Consider the following 23860-nt stretch of genomic DNA (forward strand, 5'->3'; position numbering starts at 1 on the left):
ATTCTCTACTTGTGGCGGTTGGCGATACCCTTCAAAATTAAGGCAGTGTGTGAAATACACTGTCGCAAAATCTCGTACCGATACGATTGTTCGTTACGATATTATTCCCAAAAAACGAGGCCGCACAGCCTCTGAAATCCTTAGTAGTCAACGGAAAGAATCTGGCCTGAGCGGGGCTCGAACCGCCGCCTGTTTGGTTGTGAACGCTTGCAACGCGGCGCTCTAGCCGATTGAGCTACCGGAGTGTGTGTGTGTGTGTGTGTGTGTGTGTGTGTGTGTGTGTGTGTGTGTGTGTGTGTTTCTTTGTTTCTATAAATAATTCGCAGACAGACTGAAAAAACTTTTTTTTTTTTCAGTCACAAAGTTGAAATACACGCAGGAGAGGCAGAACACCAGCAGCAGCAGGAGGAGGAGGAGGAAAAAGAGGAGGAAGAGGAAGAAAAACATGTTAACAAGAGAAAATGAGCAACAAAAAGCCTATTGGCTCATTACGAGGCTGCCCGCTATAGTGATATAATCTACCCGACAGTCACCTCGTGCCTGCTGTGCAAATCAAAGCTCCTCGGTACTCAAGTTCAGTTGGCTCATGACGGTAAAAGGTACCCATCGATGCAGTTTTTTTTTTTTTTTATGATCGTTTCCGCATCTCTTCTGAAGGAAGATTGTTCCCCTGACGGATGACTCGCTTTCAAAAAAAGAATTCTGCCGATGTCTGTACAACATCGCCTCGCTCGGATCGGTAGACCGTTATCTCTAGCTCTTGCGATAGTTTGGAGCTCAAAATACTTGGAGTGCTCAGAGTCCTTCAGGTACGTGAAGACCTGAATCAAATCTCGTAAACGTTTATTTTCCAACGTTAATAAGTTGAGTTGCTCCTATCGTTTTTTCATAAGGCTAAGCCCCTAAAAGTGCATGGAATCATTTTCGTAGTGAGTCGCTGAACTCCCTCCAGTAATTCAATGTCCTTCGTGTAATTTTCATTCCGTGGAACATCAGCTCTCCTCCTCTAAACCTCACCTTCTCTTCCTCACCGAAACTCAGGTTTCTGAGACTACTGACAGCAATTTCTACTCTGTTCCCTCCTTCTATCTCTACCCTAAATTTCAATCCAAAGCTGGATGTTGCGCCTACGTGCGCAACGACATCACTTGCTCTCGTGCCCACGACCTTGACTCTTCAGAGTAATTTTATTACTAAACACATCTGTGCTGTTTATCTCTCACCTAACTCTACTATCTATGTAAAATTCTTTGACTACTTGAACAAGGGAGTCAACATTTTGACTCACTCTCCCTTCGCTGAAATCTCCATCTTGGGAGATTTCAATGTTCACCACCAACTTTGGCTTTCATCCTCTTTCACTGACCAGCCTGGTGAACAAGCCTACAACTTTGCTCTCCTCAACGACCTAGAGCAGTTGGTTCAGCACCCTACACGTATTCCCGACCGTCTTGAGGGCAGGACCAACATACTAGACCTCTTCCTTACCTCTAACCCTTCTGCTTACTCTGTCAAACTGTTCTCTCCGTTGGGCTCCTTCGATCATAACCTTATTTCTGTATCCTGTCCTATCGCTCCTCTACATCCTCTGGACCCACCGAAGAGGCGATGCTTTTGGCATTTTGCTTCAGCTCGATGGGACGACCTGAGGATGTACTTTTCCGATTTCCCGCGGAATGATTATTGCTTCCAGGAGAAAGACCCCTCAGTGTGTGCCCAGCGCACACACTGCCGTCTCATCTATCTCTAAGGCTGAACTCTTCTCTCAAACTTTTTCTAAAAACTCCACTCTGGACGATTCTGGGCATATTCCTCCTACTCATCCCCCCTCTGACTCCTTTATGCCTGTTATAAAGATTCTTCAAAATGATGTTTTCTATGCCCTCTCTGGCCTCAATCCTCAGAAGGCTTATGGACCTGATGGAGTGCCTCCTATTGTCCTTAAAAACTGTGCCTCCGTGCTGTCACCCTGCCTGGTCAAACTCTTTCGCCTCTGCCTGTCAACATCTACCTTTCCTTCTTGCTGGACGTATGCCTTCATACAGCCTGTACCTAAGAAGGGTGACCGCTCCAATCCCTCAAACTACCGTCCTATTGCTTTACTTTCTTGTCTATCTAAAGCTTTTGAATCAATCCTTAACCGGAAGATTCAAAAGCACCTTTCCACTTCTGACCTTCTATCTGATCGCCAGTATGGGTTCCGAAAGTGGCGTTCTACTGGTGATCTCCTAGCCTTCTTAACTGACTCTTGGTCATCCTCTCTTAGCCGTTTCGGTGAAACTTTTGCTATTGCGCTGGACATATCAAAAGCTTTTGATAGGGTCTGGCACAAATCTTTGCTTTCTAAACTACCCTCCTACGGTTTCTATCCTTCTCTCTGTACCTTTATCTCCAGTTTCCTCTCTGACCGTTCTATTTCTGCCGTGGTAGACGGTCACTGTTCTTCCCCTAAATCTATTAACAGTGGTGTCCCACAGGGTTCTGTCCTATCTCCCACTCTTTTTCTGTTGTTCATTGATGATCTTCTTCCAAAACGAACTGTCCTATCCATTCCTACGCCGATGATTCCACTCTGCATTATTCAACTTCTTTAATAGAAGACCCACCCTTCAGGAACTTAACGACTCAAGGCTGGAGACTGCAGAACGCTTAGCCTCAGACCTTACTATTATTTCCGATTGGGGCAAGAAGAACCTGGTGTCCTTCAACGCCTCAAAAACACAGTTTCTCCACCTATCCACTCGACACAATCTTCCAAACAACTATCCCCTATTCTTTGACAACACCCAGCTATCACCTTCCTCAACACTAAACATTCTCGGTCTATCCTTAACTCAAAATCTCAACTGGAAACTTCATATCTCATCTCTTACTAAATCAGCTTCCTCAAGGCTGGACGTTCTGTACCGTCTCCGCCAGTTCTTCTCCCCTGCACAGTTGCTGTCCATACAGGGGCCTTGTCCGCCCACGTATGGAGTATGCATCTCATGTGTGGGGGGCTCCACTCACACAGCTCTAATGGACAGAGTGGAGGCTAAGGCTCTTCGTCTCATCAGCTCTCCTCCTCATACTGATAGTCTCCTACCTCTTAAATTATGCTGCAATGTTGCCTCTCTATCTTCTACTGATATTTTGATGCTGATTGCTCTTCTGAACTTTCTAAGTGCATGCCTCCCCCCTCCCGCGGCCCCGCTGCACTCGACTTTCTAGTCTAGCTCATCCCTATAGTGCCCAAATCCCTTATGCAAGAGTTAACCAGCATCTTCACTCTTTCATCCTTCACGCTGGTAAACTCTGGAACACTCTTCCTTCATCTGTATTTCCTCCTGCCTACGACTTAAACTCTTTCAAGAGGAGGGTATCAGGACACCTCTCCTCCCGAAACTGACCTATCTTTCGGCCACCTCTTTGGATTCTTTTTAGGAGCAGTGAGTAGCGGGCTTTTTTTTTTATTAATGTTTGTTTTTTGTGTGCCCTTGAACTGTCTCCTTTGCTGTAAAAAAAAAAAAAAAAAAAAAAATCACAGAGGTGATTGTCTCTGCAATGGAGGCACACATTTAACGTACTTTTTCTACTCCTCATGCTAAAAAGCCATGGTTTAATCACGCTTGTTCTCGTGCTATCAAAGATAAGAGAGGCAGCTCATAAAAGGTACCAGAGCCTTCGCATTCCTGCTAACCATGATCTTTATATTTCTGCCCGGAATCGTGCCAAATCTATTCTTCGACTTACCAAAAACTCTTTCATAAATCTTTCTAATTCTTCCCGTGACTTTTGACTCTTAGCCAAAAATATCTCCTCCAATTTCACTTCATATTTCCCTCCTCTCCTTAACCCTGACGGCAGCACCGCCGTCTCATCTATCTCTAAGGCTGAACTCTTCTCTCAAACTTTCTGTAACAACTCCACTCTGGACGATTCTGGGCATATTCCTCCTACTCATCCCCCCCTCAGACTCCTTTATGCCTGTCATTAAGATTCTTCGGAATGATGTTTTCTGTGCACTCTCTGGCCTCAACTCTCAGAAGGCTTATGGACCTAATGAAGTGCCTCCTATTGTCCTTAAAAACTGTGCCTCCGTGCTGGCACCCTGACTGGTCAAACTCTTTCGTCTCTGCCTGTCAACATCTAACATTCCTTCCTGCTGGAAGTACGCCTTCGTACAGCCTGTGCCTAAGAAGGGTGACCACTCCAATCCTTCAGACTACCGCCCCATAGCTTTACTTTTCTGTCTATCTAAAGCTTTTGAATCAATCCTTAACCGGAAGATTCAAAAGCACCTTTCCACTTCTGACCTTCTATCTGATCGCCAGTATGGGTTCCGCAAGGGGCGTTCTACTAGCGATCTTCTTGCTCTCTTAACTAATTCTTGGTCATCGTCTCCTAGCCGTTTCGGTGAAACTTTCACAGTTGCGCTAGACATATCGAAAGCTTTCGATAGAGTCTGGCACAAGTCTTTGCTTTCTAAACTGCCCTCTTACGGTTTCTATCCTTCTCTCTGTTCCTTCATCTTCAGCTTCCTTTCCGGCCGTTCTATCTCTGCGGTGGTAGACGGTCACTCCTAAACCAGTGGTTCCCAAACTTTTTCATCTTGTTACCCAATTTAATATGCCACATTAAGCGTGTTACCCCTTGCACAAAAAGTCATCATTATTGATATATATGGCTATATTAAAACGCTACAGATATATTCTTTTTATATAATGCCTTTGATCATTTTACATCTCTAATTATTATTGCCAATGACGTCAAGAACAATCAGTCAGTGGGATGGGTGGAGTTGCATGCTTGAATTGCTTGATTTCCCGAGTTCTTCACTTTTTTTTTTTTTTCGTCACCCCTCCATTACCCCCGAAAAAATATTATATTACCCCCAAGAGGTCATTTACCCCCAGTTGAGGAACCACTGCCCTAAACCTATCAACAGCGGTGTTCCACAGAGATCTGTCCTATCACCCACTCTCTTCCAGTTATTCATTAATGATTTTTTTTTCCATAACAAACGGTCCTATCCACTCATACAAGACTGGAAGCTGCAGAACGCTTAACCTCAGACCTTGCTATTATTTCCGGTTGGTGTAAAAGGAACCTTGTATCCTTTAATGCCTCAAAAACCCAATTTCTCCACCTATCAACTCGAAATAATCTTCCAAACACCTATCCCCTATTCTTCGATAACACTCAGCTGTCACCTTCTTCAAAACTAAATATCCTTGGTCCATCCTTAGCTCAAAATCTCAACTGGAAACTTCACATCTCCTCTATCATCAAATCAGTTTCCTCACGGTTGGGGGTTCTGTATCGTCTCCGCCAGTTCTTCTCCCCCGCACAGTTGCTATCAATTTACAGGGGCCTTGTCCGCCTTCATATGGAGTATGCATCTTGTGTGTGGGGGCTCCACTCACACAGCTCTTCTCTTCTGAACAGAGTGGAGACTAAGGCTCTTCGTATCATCAGCTTTCCTCCTCTTACTGATAGTCTTCTACCTCTTAAATTCCGCCGCCATGTTGCCTCTCTACCTTCTATGAATATTGTCACGCTGACTGCTCTTCTGAACTTGCTAACTGCATGCCTTGCTCATCCCTATACTATCCGAACCCCTTATGCAAGAGTTAACCAGCATCTTCACTCTTTCATCCCCTACACTGGTAAACTCTGGAACACCCTTCCTTCGTCATTTTTCCGGTCTTGCACCCTAAGTGTTGATATGAACCCGAGCATAGTATTGACTTTGTTATATGCTTTTTCACAGTGGTTGTTATGTCTCAGGTCACTAATGATGGTGACTTCAAGATCCGATTCCTCCTGTCCGACCTGCAGAGGCTTCCCTTGTATTTTGTATGTGTGGTTATTATTTCTGAGTCAAATACTTTATATCAGGAAAAATAATGAATCCCTCTGTCAGAGTAACTTGGAGCACGCATCGCTCATTTCGTTTGTTTTCCATGAGAGGTCGACGAGGACGGGGACGGACGGGGTATTGCGAGAACAATTGGGTGTCGGCCGTCACGGTAGGTGGGCTTGGGATACCGGCCTTGGACCCGCCAGGCATTCTCGGTCTACCTTACGGATACCTGGACTCCTTCAGGACTGATAGATTCAGCCAAGGTGTAGAGAATTTTTCTCTACACATTGGGTTCAGCTACAGTGTCGAGAGGAATAAGCAAGCGAGAGGAGCTTGTGTTGTACGTAGTTTCTAGGGTAATTTGAGTTTTGATTTTTCTGCCAGGCTTTCTATTTGTGATGTGTTATAGGAACTTTGTGTTTCCGATACACGGTAGGGATTTACATCATGTTTGCAGTTTGAAGCCGTTTGGATGAATAAATGTGCTAATAGACACCAACATTTTCTTACAGTGACGGTACAGTGTAGGACTCAACACTTGTCAAGATTGAAGGACATTTGCAACTCTTCAGGCCACTGGATAATCTGATTAAGGTCCTTGTGGATGATTTCCCAATCGGCCGTCGTGAGGTTTCAGGTTTTCACCCATTTTAGTGTCATCATCAAACTTCGACAGGAGGGATTTTAGTCCTGTTTCTAGGTCACTGATGTAGCTGAATGATAAAGAAAATGAGTCCCAACACGGAGCCTTGTGGTGCTCCACTAAATAAAAAATAGTCGGTTCACGCAAGTCTGAGGTGCGCATTATCGTGTCGTCACTATCGTCATTATCGTGCTGTCACACGGCGTGTCTGATTACGTGGAATATATATGATAGCCTACGCATAGGAAACAGTCGTCAGTTTCAATAATATGCAAGCATCAATAACAAATACTGTCAATTAAAATCGATTTTAAGTTAAGAATTATTAGTACTGTCGAAAACACCTGTTTTGTTAATATAGAACCTGTTAATTTTCTCGGTGAGGGACAGCGCCAAGCTGTTTAATAATTTCTCGTAAATTAATAAAACAGCTGCTTGTGCCAATACTAATAATTTGCAGCTCAAAATCGACTATAGCTGACGGTATATGTTATTGTTGCATGCATATTACTAATAATGACGACTGTTTCCTAAGCGTAGGCTCTCTTACATTAACCACGAAATCCGGCACACCGTGTGACAGCAAGTTGCCAGCCACGATGACGCACACCTCTGACTTGGGTTAACTGACTAGAGTGACTGGAAGCCACTACGAAGCCTGTCCGTTGAGTAGCACGTTGTTTTCTACTGCTAAGCCAATCTGTTGGCCAAGCAATCAGTGTCTCCTATAGGACCCGTTGACTGCATATATTATTCTATACTTTATTAAGGAGAAGGAGGATGTAGAGGAAGAAAAATGTAAGATGATATGGGAGAAGAGGAGGAGGAAGAGTAGCAGAGAGAGAAGGAGTAAGAGGTGGTGGAGGAAGAAGAGGTGCATGAAGAGGTAGCGGAGGAAGAGGAAAGGGAGAGGAGGAGGAGGAAAAGGAGGAGAACAGGGAGGAGGAGGAGGAGGAGGAGAACAGGGAGGAGGAGGAGGAGAAGGAGGAGGAGGAGGAGGAGGAAAAAATATGAAGTATTGAGTGGAGAAGAAAGACGAGCAAAAGGAAGAAGAGGAGGAGAAGAGGAACAGGAGATTGAAGAGAAAGAGGAGGAGGAGGAAGAGGAGAAAGAAAAATGGAGAATAGAATGGAGGAGGAAGAGGAAAGATTAAGAAAATTTGAGTGTAGTGATGAAGTGGTTATCATGCCTAGCTATGAATCCGCGTTCCTGGGTTCGAATCCCGGTCCGGTGAGCCGGCGTGTAGCCCACCCAGCGGATCATCCGCCCTTGGATATTAGTCGATAAATGGCTACCTGGGAAAACTTAGGGGGCGTAAACTGTAATAACCCGGATGTCTCAACGGCGCTGTGTCCCGAGGTAAGGGTTATTTCCCGCCACAAGATCAAGGGCCACTGTGGCGGAGATGAGCTTCGAGGCCGCGCGTTGCTTCAGCGTCTACCCCTAGCTGTACCTTTTATCATAAGGAATTGGTTTGAGAAGTAATATGGTTAATATGAAGGAAAAATCAGCAAATAGGAAGGATGCAGCAAAGCAGGAGTATTTGAAGATGAAAATTATTCGGGAGGGTGGGGGGGGGGGGGTGGGGGTGAAACGCTGGCAATCAGGATGCAAAGGAGGAGGGAGATGAGAATAAAAAGGAGATGGAGTTAAATGCAGGAAGAACCCCAAAGCAAGAGGAACAGAACATGAGGCATCTACGTAACAAAGTAAATACACTACGAAATATAACCAATGATGGCGCAATGTCATGTTGAAGGTCTGGACTTTCGTCATTTTAAAGGCATAGGAAGCTGATCAGCTCTTTTGCACTCTTTATACCGACGGGACTTCTGGCACCTAGCCAATAATATCTCCTCCAATTTCACTTCTTGGTCTTTCCCTCCCCTCCTTAACCCTGACGGCAGCACCGTCGTCTCATCTATCTCTAAGGCTGAACTTTTTCCTCACACTTTCTGTAACAACTCCACTCTGGACGATTCTGGGCATATTCCTCCTATTCATCCCCCCTCTGACTCCTTCATGCCTGTTATTAAGATTCTTAAGAATGATGTTTTCTATGCCCTCTCTGGCCTCAACTCTCAGAAGGCTTATGGGCCTGATGGAGTGCCTCCTATTGTCCTTAAAAACTGTGCTTCCGTGCTGACACCCTGACTGGTCAAACTTTTTCGCCTCTGCCTATCAACATCTACCTTTCCTTCCTACTGGAAGTACGCCTTCGTACAGCCTGTTCCTAAGAAGGGTGACCGTTCTAATCCCTCAAACTACCGCCCTATAGCTTTACTTTCCTGTCTATCTAAAGCTTTTGAATCAATCCTTAACCGGAAGATTCAAAAGCACCTTTCCACTTCTAACCTTCTATCTGATCGCCAGTATCTGATCTACTGGCGATCTTCTTGCTCTCTTAACTGATTCTTGGTCATCCTCTCTTCGCAGTTTCGGTGAAACTTTCTCAGTTTCGCTAGACATATCGAAAGCCTTCAGTAGAGTCTGGCAAAGTCTTTGATTTCTAAACTGCCCTCTTTCGGATTCTATCCCTAGACGGTCACTGTTCTTCCCCTAAACCAATCAACAGTGGTGTTCCACAGGGCTCTGGTCTATCAACCACTCTCTTCCTATTTTTCACCAATGATCTTCTTTCCATAACAAACGGTCTAATCCACTCATACGCTGATGACTCCACTCTGCATTATTCAACTTCTTTCAACAGATGACCCTCTCAACAGGAATTACATGACTCCAGGCTGGAGGCTGCAGAACGCTTAACCTCAGACATTGCTATTATTTCCGATTGGGGTAAAGGGAACCTTGTGTCCTTCGATGCCTCAAAAATACAATTTCTCCACCTATCAACTCGATACAATCTTCCAAACACCTATCCCCTATTCTTCGACAACACTCAGCTGTCACCATCATCAACCCCAAACATCATCGGTCTATCCTTAACTCAAAATCCCGTGGAATGATTACTGCTTCCAGGAGAGACTCCCCTCTGTGTGTGCCCAGCGCATCAGAGAGGTGATTGTCTCTCGAATGGAGTCATACATTCCACGTCCTTTCTCTACTCCTCATGCTAAAAAGCCTTGGTTTAATCATGCTTGTTCTCGTGCTATTAAAGATAGAGAGGCAGCTCAGATAAGGTTCCAGATCCTTCGTACTCCTACTAACCATGAACTTTACATTTCAGCCCAGAATCGTGCCAAATCTATTCTCCGACTAACCAAAACCTCTTTGATAAATAGAAAATGTAAACACCTTGCTTTTTCTAATTCTTCCCGTGACTTTTGGCACCTAGCCAAAAATATCTCCACCAATTTCACTTCTTCCTCTTTCCCTCCTCTCCTTATCCCTGACGAGAGCACTACCGTCTCATCTATCTCTAAGGATGAACTCTTCGCTCAAACTTTCTGTAAAAACTCCACCCTGAACGATTCTGGGCATATTCCTCCTACTCATACCCCCTCTGACTCCTTTATGCCTGTTATTAAGATTCTTCATAATGATTTTTTCTATGCCCTCTCTGGCCTCAACTCTCAGATGGCTTATGGACATGATGGAGTGCGTCCGTGCTCACACCCCTGCCTGGTCAAACTCTTTCGTCTCTGCCTATCAACATCAACCTTTCCTTCTTGCTGGAAGTATGCCTTTGCACATCCTGTGACTAAGAAGGGTGACCGTTCCAATCCCTCAAACTACCGCAATATAGCTTTACTTTCCTGTCTATCTAAAGCTTTTGAATCAATCCTTAACCGGAAGATTCAAAAGCACCTTTCCACTTCTAAGCTTCTATCTGATCGCCAGCATGGGTTCCGCAAGGGGCGTTCTACTGGCGATCATCTTGCTCTCTTAACTGACTTTTGGTCATCCTCTCTTTGCCGTTTCGGTGAAACTTTCTCAGTTGCGTTAGACATATCGATAGAGTTTGGCACAAGTCTTTGCTTTCTAAACTGCCCTCTTTCGGATTCTACCCCTCTCTCTGTTCCTTTATCTCCATATATATATATATATATATATATATATATATATATATATATATATATATATATATATATATATATATATATATATATATATATATATATATATATATATATATATATATATATATATATATATATATATATATATATATATATATATATATATATATATATATATATATATATATATATATATATATATATATATATATAAGGGAGGAGGAAACAGAAAAAGAGAGTGAGAAGAAGAAAAAAAACATATTTGAAGAGGAGGATGTTAAAAGGAAAGTGAGACAAATAACTGAAATAACAAGGATGAAAAAGGGCAAACTAAAACTCCGATGACAAGGACGAGGACATTGACGGAAGCTGTCCTGTCCAGTCCTGTCCTGCCCACTCAAGCCCAGGCCAGCGCAAGACAATTGAATTGAATTCAAGCTGACCCGAGCTAAGGATAGTCAATCCACTTCAACACAACACAACACAACATAACACAACACAACACTGTCCAACACAACACAACACTGTCCAACACAACACAACACTACACAGCACAACACAACATAACACTGTCCAACACAAGACAACACAACACTGACCAACACAATACAACACTACACAACACAACACAACTCTGTCAAACACAACACAACACTACACAACACAACAAAGCCCGACAGAAAACAACACAACACAACACAGCCCGACACAACACAACACAGCACAACACAGCCCGACACAACACAACACAACACAACACAACACAGCCCGACACAACACAACACAACACAGCCCGACACAACACATCACAACACAACACAACACAGCCCGACACAACACAACATAACACAACACAGACCGACACAGCACTGCACAACACAACATAATACAACACAGCCCGACACAACACAACACAACACAACACAGCCCGACACAACACAACACAACAGAACACAACACAACACAGCCCGACACAACACAACACAGCCCGACACAACACAACACAACACAACAAAGTCCGACACAACACAACACAACACAACACAACACAGCACAGCCCGACACAGCACAACACAACACAACACAGCCCGATACAACACAACACAACACAGCCCGACACAACACAATACAACACAACACAACACAGACCGACACAGCACAACACAACACAACACAGCCCGACACAACACAACACAGCCCAACACAACACAACACAACACAGCCCGACACAACACAACACAACGCAACATAACACAGCCCGACATAACACAACACAACACAACACAGCCCGACACAACACAACACAGCCCAACACAACACAACACAGCACAACACAGCCCGACACAACACAACACAACACAACACAGCCCGACACAACACAACACAACGCAACACAACACAGCCCGACACAACACAACACAACACAACACAGCCCGACACAACACAACACAACACAACACAGCCCAACACAACACAACACAGCACAACACAGCCCGACACAACACAACACAACACAACACAGCCCGACACAACACAACACAACACAACACAGCCCGACACAACACAACACAACACAACACAACACAACACAACACAACACAACACAACACAGCCCGACACAACACAACACAACACAACACAGCCTGACACAACACAACACAACACAGCCCGACACAATACAACACAACACAACACAGCCCGACACAATACAACACAACACAACACAGCCCGACACAACACAACACAGCCCGACACAACACAACACAACACAACACAACACAACACAACACAGCCCGACACAACATAAAACAACACAACACAACACAGCACAACACAAAACAACACAAAACAACACAACACAAAACAACACAACACAACACAGCACAACACAGCCCGACACAACACAACACAGCCCGACACAACACAACACAACACAACACAACACAGCCCGACACAACACAAAACAACACAACACAACATACAACACTACACAACACAGCCCAACACAACACAGCACAACACAACGCAGCCCGACACAAAACAACAAAGCTCGACACAACACAACACAACACAACACGACACGACACGACACGACACAGCCCGACAAAACACAACACAGCCCGACGCAACACAACACAACACAACACAACACAACACAGCCCGACACAACACAACACAACGCTACACAACAACACAGCCCAACGCAACAGAATCTAATCAAACCTAACCCAGCACAACACAACACATTAAAGCCCAACACAACAATTCAAATAAATCCAATTCAACTCGAGTGAGCCCAACCAAGCAGCCCAGTCCAGCCCAACCCGGTCCATCCCAGCCCAACTCAGTCCACCCTAACCCGGTCTATCCCAGCCCAACTCAGTCCACCCTAACCCGGTCTATCCCAGCCCAACTCAGTCCACCCTAACCCGGTCTATCCCAGCTCAACTCAGTCCAGCCTAACCCGGTCTATCCCAGCCCAACTCAGTCCACCCTAACCCGGTCTATCCCAGCTCAACTCAGTCCACCCTAACCCGGTCTATCCCAGCCCAACTCAGTCCACCCTAACCCGGTCCATCCCAGCCCAACTCAGTCCAGCCTAACCCGGTCTATCCCAGCCCAACTCAGTCCAGCCTAACCCGGTCCATCCCAGCCCAACTCAGTCCACCCTAACCCGGTCCATCCCAGCCCAACTCAGTCCAGCCTAACCCGGTCCATCCCAGCCCAACTCAGTCCAGCCTAACCCGGTCCATCCCAGCCCAACTCAGTCCACCCTAACCCGGTCCATCCCAGCCCAACTCAGTCCAGCCTAACCCGGTCTATCCCAGCCCAACTCAGTCCACCCTAACCCGGTCCATCCCAGCTCAACTCAGTCCACCCTAACCCGGTCTATCCCAGCTCAACTCAGTCCACCCTAACCCGGTCTATCCCAGCTCAACTCAGTCCACCCTAACCCGGTCTATCCCAGCTCAACTCAGTCCACCCTAACCCGGTCTATCCCAGCCCAACTCAGTCCACCCTAACCCGGTCTATCCCAGCCCAACTCAGTCCACCCTAACCCGCTCTATACCAGCCACACTCACTCCACCCTAACCCGGTCCATCCCAGCTCAACTCAGTCCACCCTAACCCGGTCTATCCCAGCCCAACTCAGTCCACCCTAACCCGGTCTATCCCAGCTCAACTCAGTCCACCCTAACCCGGTCTATCCCAGCCCAACTCAGTCCACCCTAACCCGGTCTATCCCAGCTCAACTCAGTCCACCTAACCCGGTCTATCCCAGCTCAACTCAGTCCACCCTAACCCGGTCTATCCCAGCTCAACTCAGTCCACCCTAACCCGGTCTATCCCAGCCCAACTCAGTCCACCCTAACCCGGTCTATCCCAGCCCAACTCAGTCCACCCTAACCCGGTCTATCCCAGCCCAACTCAGTCCAGCCTAATTCGGTCTATCCCAGCCCAACTCAGTCCACCCTAACCCGGTCTATCCCAGCCCAACTCAGTCCACCCTAACCCGGTCAATCCCAGCCCAACTCAGTCCAGCCTAACCCGGTCTATCCCAGCCCAACTCAGTCCAGCCTAAAACGGTCTATCCCAGCCCAACTCAGTCCACCCTAACCCGGTCTATCCCAGCCCAACTCAGTCCACCCTAACCCGGTCTATCCCAGCCCAACTCAGTCCACCTAACCCGGTCGAGCCCAGCCCAACTCAGTCCACCCTAACCCGGTCTATCCCAGCCCAACTCAGTCCACCCTAACCCGGTCTATCCCAGCCCAACTCAGTCCACCCTAACCCGGTCCATCCCAGCCCAACTCAGTCCAGCCTAACCCGGTCCATCCCAGCCCAACTCAGTCCAGCCTAACCCGGTCTATCCCAGCCCAACTCAGTCCACCCTAACCCGGTCCATCCCAGCCCAACTCAGTCCACCCTAACCCGGTCTATCCCAGCCCAACTCAGTCCACCCTAACCCGGTCTATCCCAGCCCAACTCAGTCCACCCTAACCCGGTCTATCCCAGCTCAACTCAGTCCAGCCCAATTCGGTCTATCCCAGCCCAACTCAGTCCACCCTAACCCGGTCTATCCCAGCTCAACTCAGTCCACCCTAACCCGGTCCATCCCAGCCCAACTCAGTCCACCCTAACCCGGTCTATCCCAGCCCAACTCAGTCCAGCCTAACCCGGTCTATCCCAGCCCAACTCAGTCCAGCCTAACCCGGTCTATCCCAGCCCAACTCAGTCCTGCCTAACCCGGTCTATCCCAGCCCAACTCAGTCCAGCCTAACCCGGTCTATCCCAGCCCAACTCAGTCCAGCCTAACCCGGTCTATCCCAGCCCAACTCAGTCCAGCCTAACCCGGTCTATCCCAGCCCAACTCAGTCCAGCCTAACCCGGTCTATCCCAGCCCAACTCAGTCCAGCCTAACCCGGTCTATCCCAGCCCAATTCAGTCCAGCCTAACCCGGTCCATCCCAGCCCAACTCAGTCCAGCCTAACCCGGTCCATCCCAGCCCAACTCAGTCCAGCCTAACCCGGTCTATCCCAGCCCAACTCAGTCCAGCCTAACCCGGTCCATCCCAGCCCAACTCAGTCCACCCTAACCCGGTCTATCCCAGCCCAACTCAGTCCACCCTAACCCGGTCTATCCCAGCCCAACTCAGTCCAGCCTAAGTCGGTCTATCCCAGCCCAACTCAGTCCAGCCTAACCCGGTCTATCCCAGCCCAACTCAGTCCACCCTAACCCGGTCTATCCCAGCCCAACTCAGTCCAGCCTAATTCGGTCTATCCCAGCCCAACTCAGTCCACCCTAACCCGGTCTATCCCAGCCCAACTCAGTCCACCCTAACCCGGTCTATCCCAGCCCAACTCAGTCCAGCCTAATACGGTCTATCCCAGCCCAACTCAGTCCACCCTAACCCGGTCTATCCCAGCCCAACTCAGTCCACCCTAACCCGGTCTATCCCAGCCCAACTCAGTCCACCCTAACCCGGTCCATCCCAGCCCAATTCAGTCCAGCCTAACCCGGTCTATCCCAGCCCAATTCAGTCCACCCTAACCCGGTCCATCCCAGCCCAATTCAGTCCAGCCTAACCCGGTCTATCCCAGCCCAATTCAGTCCAGCCTAACCCGGTCCATCCCAGCCCAATTCAGTCCACCCTAACCCGGTCCACCCCAGCCCAATTCAGTCCAGCCTAACCCGGTCCATCCCAGCCCAACTCAGTCCAGCCTAACCCGGTCCATCCCAGCCCAACTCAGTCCAGCCTAACCCGGTCCATCCCAGCCCAACTCAGTCCAGCCTAACCCGGTCCATCCCAGCCCAATTCAGTCCAGCCTAACCCGGTCCACCCCAGCCCAACTCAGTCCAGCCTAACCCGGTCCATCCCAGCCCAACTCAGTCCAGCCTAACCCGGTCCACCCCAGCCCAATTCAGTCCAGCCTAACCCGGTCCATCCCAGCTCAACTCAGTCCACCCTAACCCGGTCCACCCCAGCCCAATTCAGTCCACCCTAACCCGGTCCATCCCAGCTCAACTCAGTCCACCCTAACCCGGTCCACCCCAGCCCAATTCAGTCCAGCCTAACCCGGTCCATCCCAGCCCAACTCAGTCCAGCCTAACCCGGTCCATCCCAGCCCAACTCAGTCCAGCCTAACCCGGTCCATCCCAGCCCAACTCAGTCCACCTTAACCCGGTCCATCCCAGCCCAACTCAGTCCAGCCTAACCCGGTCCATCCCAGCCCAACTCAGTCCAGCCTAACCCGGTCCATCCCAGCCCAACTCAGTCCAGCCTAACCCGGTCCATCCCAGCCCAACTCAGTCCAGCCTAACCCGGTCCATCCCAGCTCAACTCAGTCCACCCTAACCCGGTCCATCCCAGCTCAACTCAGTCCAGCCTAACCCGGTCCATCCCAGCCCAACTCAGTCCAGCCTAACCCGGTCCATCCCAGCCCAACTCAGTCCACCCTAACCCGGTCCATCCCAGCCCAACTCAGTCCAGCCTAACCCGGTCTATCCCAGCCCAATTCAGTCCAGCCTAACCCGGTCCATCCCAGCCCAACTCAGTCCACCCTAACCCGGTCCATCCCAGCCCAATTCAATCCAGCCTAACCCGGTCCATCCCAGCCCAATTCAGTCCACCCTAACCCGGTCCACCCCAGCCCAATTCAGTCCACCCTAACCCGGTCCATCCCAGCCCAACTCAGTCCAGCCTAATTCGGTCCATCCCAGCCCAACTCAGTCCAGCCTAACCCGGTCCATCCCAGCCCAACTCAGTCCAGCCTAATTCGGTCCATCCCAGCCCAACTCAGTCCACCCTAACCCGGTCCATCCCAGCCCAATTCAGTCCAGCCTAATTCGGTCCATCCCAGCCCAACTCAGTCCACCCTAACCCGGTCCATCCCAGCCCAATTCAGTCCAGCCTAATTCGGTCCATCCCAGCCCAACTCAGTCCACCCTAACCCGGTCCATCCCAGCCCAACTCAGTCCACCCTAACCCGGTCCATCCCAGCCCAATTCAGTCCAGCTTCCGGTCCATCCCAGCCCAACTCAGTCCACCTTAACCCGGTCCATCCCAGCCCAACTCAGTCCACCTTAACCCGGTCCATCCCAGCCCAACTCAGTCCAGCCTAACCCGGTCCATCCCAGCCCAACTCAGTCCACCCTAACCCGGTCCATCCCAGCCCAACTCAGTCCACCCTAACCCGGTCCATCCCAGCCCAATTCAGTCCAGCCTAACCCGGTCCATCCCAGCCCAATTCAGTCCACCCTAACCCGGTCCATCCCAGCCCAACTCAGTCCAGCCTAACCCGGTCCATCCCAGCCCAACTCAGTCCACCGTAACCCGGTCCATCCCAGCCCAACTCAGTCCACCTTAACCCGGTCCATCCCAGCCCAACTCAGTCCACCTTAACCCGGTCCATCCCAGCCCAATTCAGTCCAGCCTAACCCGGTCCATCCCAGCCCAACTCAGTCCACCCTAACCCGGTCCATCCCAGCCCAACTCAGTCCAGCCTAACCCGGTCTATCCCAGCCCAACTCAGTCCACCTTAACCCGGTCCATCCCAGCCCAACTCAGTCCACCTTAACCCGGTCCATCCCAGCCCAACTCAGTCCACCCTAACCCGGTCCATCCCAGCCCAACTCAGTCCACCCTAACCCGGTCCATCCCAGCCCAACTCAGTCCAGCCTAACCCGGTCCATCCCAGCCCAACTCAGTCCACCCTAACCCGGTCCATCCCAGCCCAACTCAGTCCACCCTTACCCGGTCCATCCCAGCCCAACTCAGTCCACCCTTACCCGGTCCATCCCAGCCCAACTCAGTCCACCCTTACCCGGTCCATCCCAGCCCAACTCAGTCCACCCTTACCCGGTCTATCCCAGCCCAACTCAGTCCACCCTTACCCGGTCTATCCCAGCCCAACTCAGTCCACCCTTACCCGGTCCATCCCAGCCCAACTCAGTCCAGCCTAACCCGGTCCATCCCAGCCCAATTCAGTCCAGCCTAACCCGGTCCATCCCAGCCCAATTCAGTCCAGCCTAACCCGGTCCATCCCAGCTCAACTCAGTCCTGCCCAGCCCAACCCAGTCCAGCCCTCTTTCTCACCTGCAGCGCCTCTTCACCTCCGTCGTCATATAACGCCCTCTTCTTCGGGTTGGACAGCACCTCGTACGCCTGGGAAATCTGCTTAAACTTGTCGCCCCCTTCAGGGTTTTTGTCGGGGTGGTACTTGAGTGCCAGTTTTCTGTACGCCTTCTTCAGCTGCTCCTGGGTGGCGTCAGCAGACACCCCCAGGCGGTCATAGTACTCCGTTTCCTTCACCATGGCTGCGACTCAACCTCTCAGACCCCTACGAAGGTCCTTTACTCCTGCAGTCAGACACGTTGGGACACCGATCTCGCACACTCAAGGTTCCTTACTGTCCTCTCTGAAATAAGTTACACCTTCAGAACCTTTTCTCTTCTTATTCGTCAGGGAAACATACGAAGAGATTTATTGATCCCTTCCACTTAGGATCTTGCTGAGATTTCGTTTCGTTTTTTTTAAATACGAATACACATCTTAAACATATATTCTTTCTCTTTCTGAAAGAATTCACAACCCTATTTACGGCACCAAATGAAAATACTTAACTTTTCTTGCTGTATCAGATTTATTATTATTTTTCTTATCACATAGGTAACACACGAAGATGAAACCCGTCGGACGATTTTCATAAAAAAATCTCATACTGCTTATAGATTACTACACTATATGCTTTCCTTTTCCACCTCTGACATGTCCTAAAAGAGGAAAGTTGCACTTATGGGCATAATTTTTCTTTCCCTAAGTACCACACACAATAAATAACCTACCTTTCCAAAAATCACTTGCACATCACAATTTTGTTTTCTCCTCAAATAACACACGCATAATCGCCACCTACATAGCCCTCTCTGCAATATTCAAAAAGATTCACAAAGCACTTTACACCCACACGGCCACGACTTTTCCCCTCACTGCAGTGGATCGTGTCAGCTGGCCTCACCCTCGCCTCCTCAGACCCCATGTGCGCCTGGGGTTACCAGTGAAGAGGTATTTACGGTGCCTTCAGGGCGTTACGGGCGGGTTAGGGCACACCAGCTGGCCCGGCATACTCCTGCCTCTCGCCCAGACACGTGCCCCTCACCACAACTCCCCCGGACACCAGCCACGAGGCCAAACGTCGAGAATACCCCAGAATACACATGCCACCACCACCACCACCACCTTATTCTTTTTCTTGGGTCGCTTTGAAATACTTCTTAGATCTTTCACTTCAGTCTTCTTTCCAACGGCATCTAATATGCTATCTTGGCTCTTTTATTGAGTCTCTTGATATCCGACTTTCGACCAAGGTTGTTTTCACGCAACTCACAGTACAAGTACACAAAAGTTCCTTCATTCACTTTTAACTTTTACGTCCAGAATAAACTTCTTTACAATGGGTCTTGTCTGCTATTTTGGTCTCCTTTATAACTCAACAGGAACACATCGCTTTCCACTAACGTACTTTACATTTCTTTGCATCAGTGTTCCCAGACTTGTCTCTGTGCCGGGGGTGTTATGCAAGTTTGTACCATCTGGGCCTCCGTCTGTGAAGGGAAAAACACGTGGGGCAAAGAATCAGGTATAGTCTTGCGCAAGGGACTGATCACTTGTGTCCCTCACCCGGCCCCCGCACTCACTACACACCTTATTCTTGGCTTATTACATTCAATACACTGTTCACATTTTTCAAGCCTTTGTAAAACCACGATGATAAATGAAAAAAAAATAAAAGCTACCACACTAAATCAATTTCAACACCGTTCCCACGAGTATCGAGATATACAAAAATAAAAACACTGCCTCCATCCGTGATTTTTCTCCTGCAATGTGTATAATCCGATATAGTTACACTAAGATATTACGAATGGCGGAAAGAAAACGAGGCAGAGCTACAGCCAACACTCTCAGTACAGGAGGGAGTGCGGGGGGATCAGCTGACTCGCTTGGCTGTAGTGGCGTGCCTCACTGACGCTAAAAATAAGATTGAACACTCTCTCTCTCTCTCTCTCTCTCTCTCTCTCTCTCTCTCTCTCTCTCTCTCTCTCTCTCTCTCTCTCTCTCTCTCTCTCTCTCTCTCATACTCTCTCTCATTCTCTCTCTCATTCTCTCTCTCTCTCTCTCTCTCTCTCTGTCTCTCTCTCATACTCTCTCTCTCTCTCTCTCTCTCTCTCTCTCTCTCTCTCTCTCTCTCTCTCTCTCTCTCTCTCTCTCTCTCTCTCTCTCTCTCTCTCTCTCTCTCTCTCTCTCTCATTTGCGCTAACCAAACCGCTTGACCAGCCATGCAGTCACAGGGGAGAATAATTATAACACGCGAAAGTCACTACGTTTCTTTCTTAAGGAGCGGAACCCTTGCGTGAAACAAAAGTTATCTGCATATACTAATAAACACCTTTGTGAAGCAAACTCAACCAAAAAAGACTTTATAAACAGCATTATAATCAACAACAGCAACACAGAAAACAACGGCAACAGTATAACAGCAACAAGTCACAAAAACTACAAAAGCATGAACAACAACAATAACAAGAGTCTATAGTCGGATCAACAATAACAACAACAACAACAACTATGTCTTCATTAACAACAACAGTAACAACAACAGCAACTGTAACAACAGAAATGACGAAAGCGACATCACCGACTGACAGTTTTGCCAACTTCCTCACAGGCGCCATGTTGTCACAAAGAGCCATGCGAAATTCAAATTGACGCTGATTCAATTGTATTTCTTCGTGGTCTGGGTACCTTTCTTCAGATTCTGATCATACTTAAAGAGCACAAGAAAACGTTAGTGCTATCAGCATCAATTTGAATTTTACGTGGCTCTTTTGGTAACAATCTGGCACCTGTGATCAGGTTGACCAAACTCTTCTATCCGATTGCTTTGGCCATACTTACTCTAGGGTAGGCGGTGGCTGAACTGGTAGCGTACTGTGCCCACATTCAACGCGTGATGGACGACGCGGGTTCCAATCCCCACGCTACCACCTCGGATTTTTCAGTCACCGCCGAGTGGCTTAAAACTACTCACATGCTGTCCTGAAGACCACCCATCAACCCGGACTCTAGAGGAAGCCGTCCAAGCGAATCAAGAACGAGTTCCGGGGGGCAGCATGAGCCAATGCAAGATAGCGCCACTATAAACACTCGCCTGCGCCAGAACGGGCTGGGCTGACCATCAGGCCCCACCTGGAAGAAGCCTTGGGCCGACCATCAGGCCCCACCGGGAAGATGCCTACCAGCGCAGTAGGCAGCAACGTAAAAAAAATAATAAAAAAAAAAAAGCTCGAAGGGTGAAGGTGGATATAGTGTAAAGGCCCAAGAGGTGTATAAGGACTCCGAAAGAACTTAAGCCACGAGGATTCCTTAGCTCGACGCTAGAGTGCCCGCCTCCCATATCGAAGACCCGAGTTCGAATCACAGACAAACTGTAGAAGATCCGAGTTTGAATGACAGACAGACTGTTTGGAAATAAGTTTAGTCTCCCAAATAGGTCAGTTTTATATATGCTTCGATAAACTGAAAAATCCCCCAGACAGTGGTGATTAGCGGTGGATCCATTCCTATAATATATTTTCCCAAAGAGGGGAAAGAAATTGAATAGTCTGTGATGGCCCCAAGACACGGAAAGACTCCAAAAAGCCTTAAACTACGAAGATCCCTTTAGCTCGACGTTAGTGTTTACCTTCCCCGTCTCGGGGACCTGGGTTTGAATTCCAGCCGAAATGTTTAGAAAGATTTATTCTTCCGATTAAATAAATTTATGTGCTTTGAGAATTGGAGAAACCTCCGTGACATTTGGTGGCTGCGGTGAAATCGATTCATGTGAGGTATATCAACATGAAGGGGCAGCAAATGTCGCATGGAGTTTGGTCTTGCTACCATAGAAATGTGATGAAAAAATCTAAGCACAAAGAGATTGATCTACATGAGAGAAGGGAAGCCATGTGATGACCCCAAGGCGCAGTTAAAGGGACTCAACGCTACAGTGTCAGCATTCCCGTTTCGGGGGCCCGGATGCGATTCCCGGGTGGAATATTTGGAAAATGATTTACTCTCCCGAATAGATCATTTACTCATGTGCTTCGAGAAGTGGAGAAACCCCCACGATCCGCGTCTCGAATTGGTTCAGGTCTTGCTACCTTAAAAATGTGATTTCAAGATTGACGAAAAAATATCGAGGCTCATAAATTCATCTCCTTGGAAGAGAAGCCTCGTAACGGCCGGGGATACGGATAAAGAAAGGTCTGCTGACACTACAGGATCTCTTTGGCTCGACAATAGGGTTGCCAGCCACGCAAACTCTTCACTATCATGCCTTGAGCCACTCAGATTCTTCCTTGTCACCCTCCCAGCCACTCAAACTCTTCCCTGTCACCCTGCTTGCCACTTAAACAGTTAAACTCTTTCCTGTCACCCTGCTAGCCACACAAACTTTTCCCTGTCACCCTGCTAACCACTCAAACTCTTCCCTGTCACGCTGCCAGCCATACAAACTCTTCCCTGTCACCCTGCCAGCCACAAAAAAACTCTTCCCTCTCACCTTGCCAGCCATTCAAACTCTTCCCTGTCACGCTGCCAGCCACTCGAACTCTTCCCAGTCACCCTGCCAGCCATTCAGACTTTTCCTTGTATCACTACCATCCACTAAAACTCTTCCCTGTCACGCTACCAGCCACTCAAACTCTTCCCTGTCACCCTGCCAGCCATTCAGACTTTTCCTTGTATCACTACCATCCACTAAAACTCTTCCCTGTCACGCTGCCAGCCACTCGAACTCTTCCCAGTCACCCTGCCAGCCATTCCAGACTTTTCCTTATATCACTACCAGCCACTCAAACTCTTCCCTGTCACGCTACCAGACACTCAAACTCTTCCCTGTCACGCTACCAGACACTCAAACTCTTCCCTGTCACGCTACCAGACACTCAAACTCTTCCCTGTCACGCTACCAGACACTCAAACTCTTCCCTGTCACGCTACCAGCCACTCAAACTCTTCCCTGTCACGCTACCAGCCACTCAAACTCTTCCCTGTCACGCTACCAGACATTCAAACTCTTCCCTGTCACGCTACCAGCCACTCAAACTCTTCCCTGTCACGCTACCAGACATTCAAACTCTTCCCTGTCACGCTACCAGACATTCAAACTTCCCTGTCACGCTACCAGCCACTCAGACTCTTCCCTGTCACGCTACCAGACATTCAAACTCTTCCCTGTCACGCTACCAGCCACTCAAACTCTTCCCTGTCACGCTACCAGCCACTCAAACTCTTCCCTGTCACGCTACCAGCCACTCAAACTCTTCCCTGTCACGCTACCAGCCACTCAAACTCTTCCCTGTCACGCTACCAGACATTCAAACTCTTCCCTATCACGCTACCAGCCATTCAAACTCTTCCCTGTCACGCTACCAGCCACTCAAACTCTTCCCTGTCACGCTACCAGCCACTCAAACTCTTCCCTGTCACGCTACCAGCCACTCAAACTCTTCCCTGTCACGCTACCAGACATTCAAACTCTTCCCTGTCACGCTACCAGCCACTCAAACTCTTCCCTGTCACGCTACCAGACATTCAAACTCTTCCCTGTCACGCTACCAGCCACTCAAACTCTTCCCTGTCACCATGCCTCGAACCGTAACGCTTCCCTGACCCACTGCCAGCCACTCTAACTCTTCCCTGTCACACTGCCTGCACTCAAACTTCCTTGTCACTCTGTCAGCCATTCAAACTCTTCCCTGTCACCCTCCCAGCGTTTAATTCATTTCCCTTTCACCATGCAAGCAATTCAAACTCTTTCCTGCCACCCTGCCAGCCACTCTAACTCTT

The 23860-nt window shown here is 48.6% G+C and overlaps 1 protein-coding gene across 11 annotated transcripts in view; it reads right to left on the reverse strand.

The window, feature by feature from the left end:
- The window catches only part of LOC127004780 (dnaJ homolog subfamily A member 1-like), a 77368-nt gene extending 57403 nt beyond the window's left edge, over window positions 1-19965 (reverse strand). The window contains exons 1-2 of one of the 11 annotated variants that reach the window (XM_050872893.1): window positions 19878-19965; window positions 18065-18386 (exon numbers count right to left, since the gene is read on the reverse strand). In XM_050872893.1, the coding sequence (XP_050728850.1) occupies window positions 18065-18283 (219 nt within the window). In that variant the 5' untranslated portion in view covers window positions 18284-18386; window positions 19878-19965. Of the gene's footprint in view, window positions 1-18064; window positions 18387-18813; window positions 19134-19207; window positions 19342-19490; window positions 19651-19877 lie in introns of those variants that run through there. The other 10 variants (XM_050872896.1, XM_050872886.1, XM_050872888.1 and 7 more) reach the window with 10 other exon arrangements.
- Window positions 19966-23860: the final 3895 nt, after the last annotated feature.

The sequence above is a fragment of the Eriocheir sinensis genome, chromosome 29 (assembly GCF_024679095.1).
Source record: "Eriocheir sinensis breed Jianghai 21 chromosome 29, ASM2467909v1, whole genome shotgun sequence".
NCBI lineage: Eukaryota > Metazoa > Arthropoda > Malacostraca > Decapoda > Varunidae > Eriocheir > Eriocheir sinensis.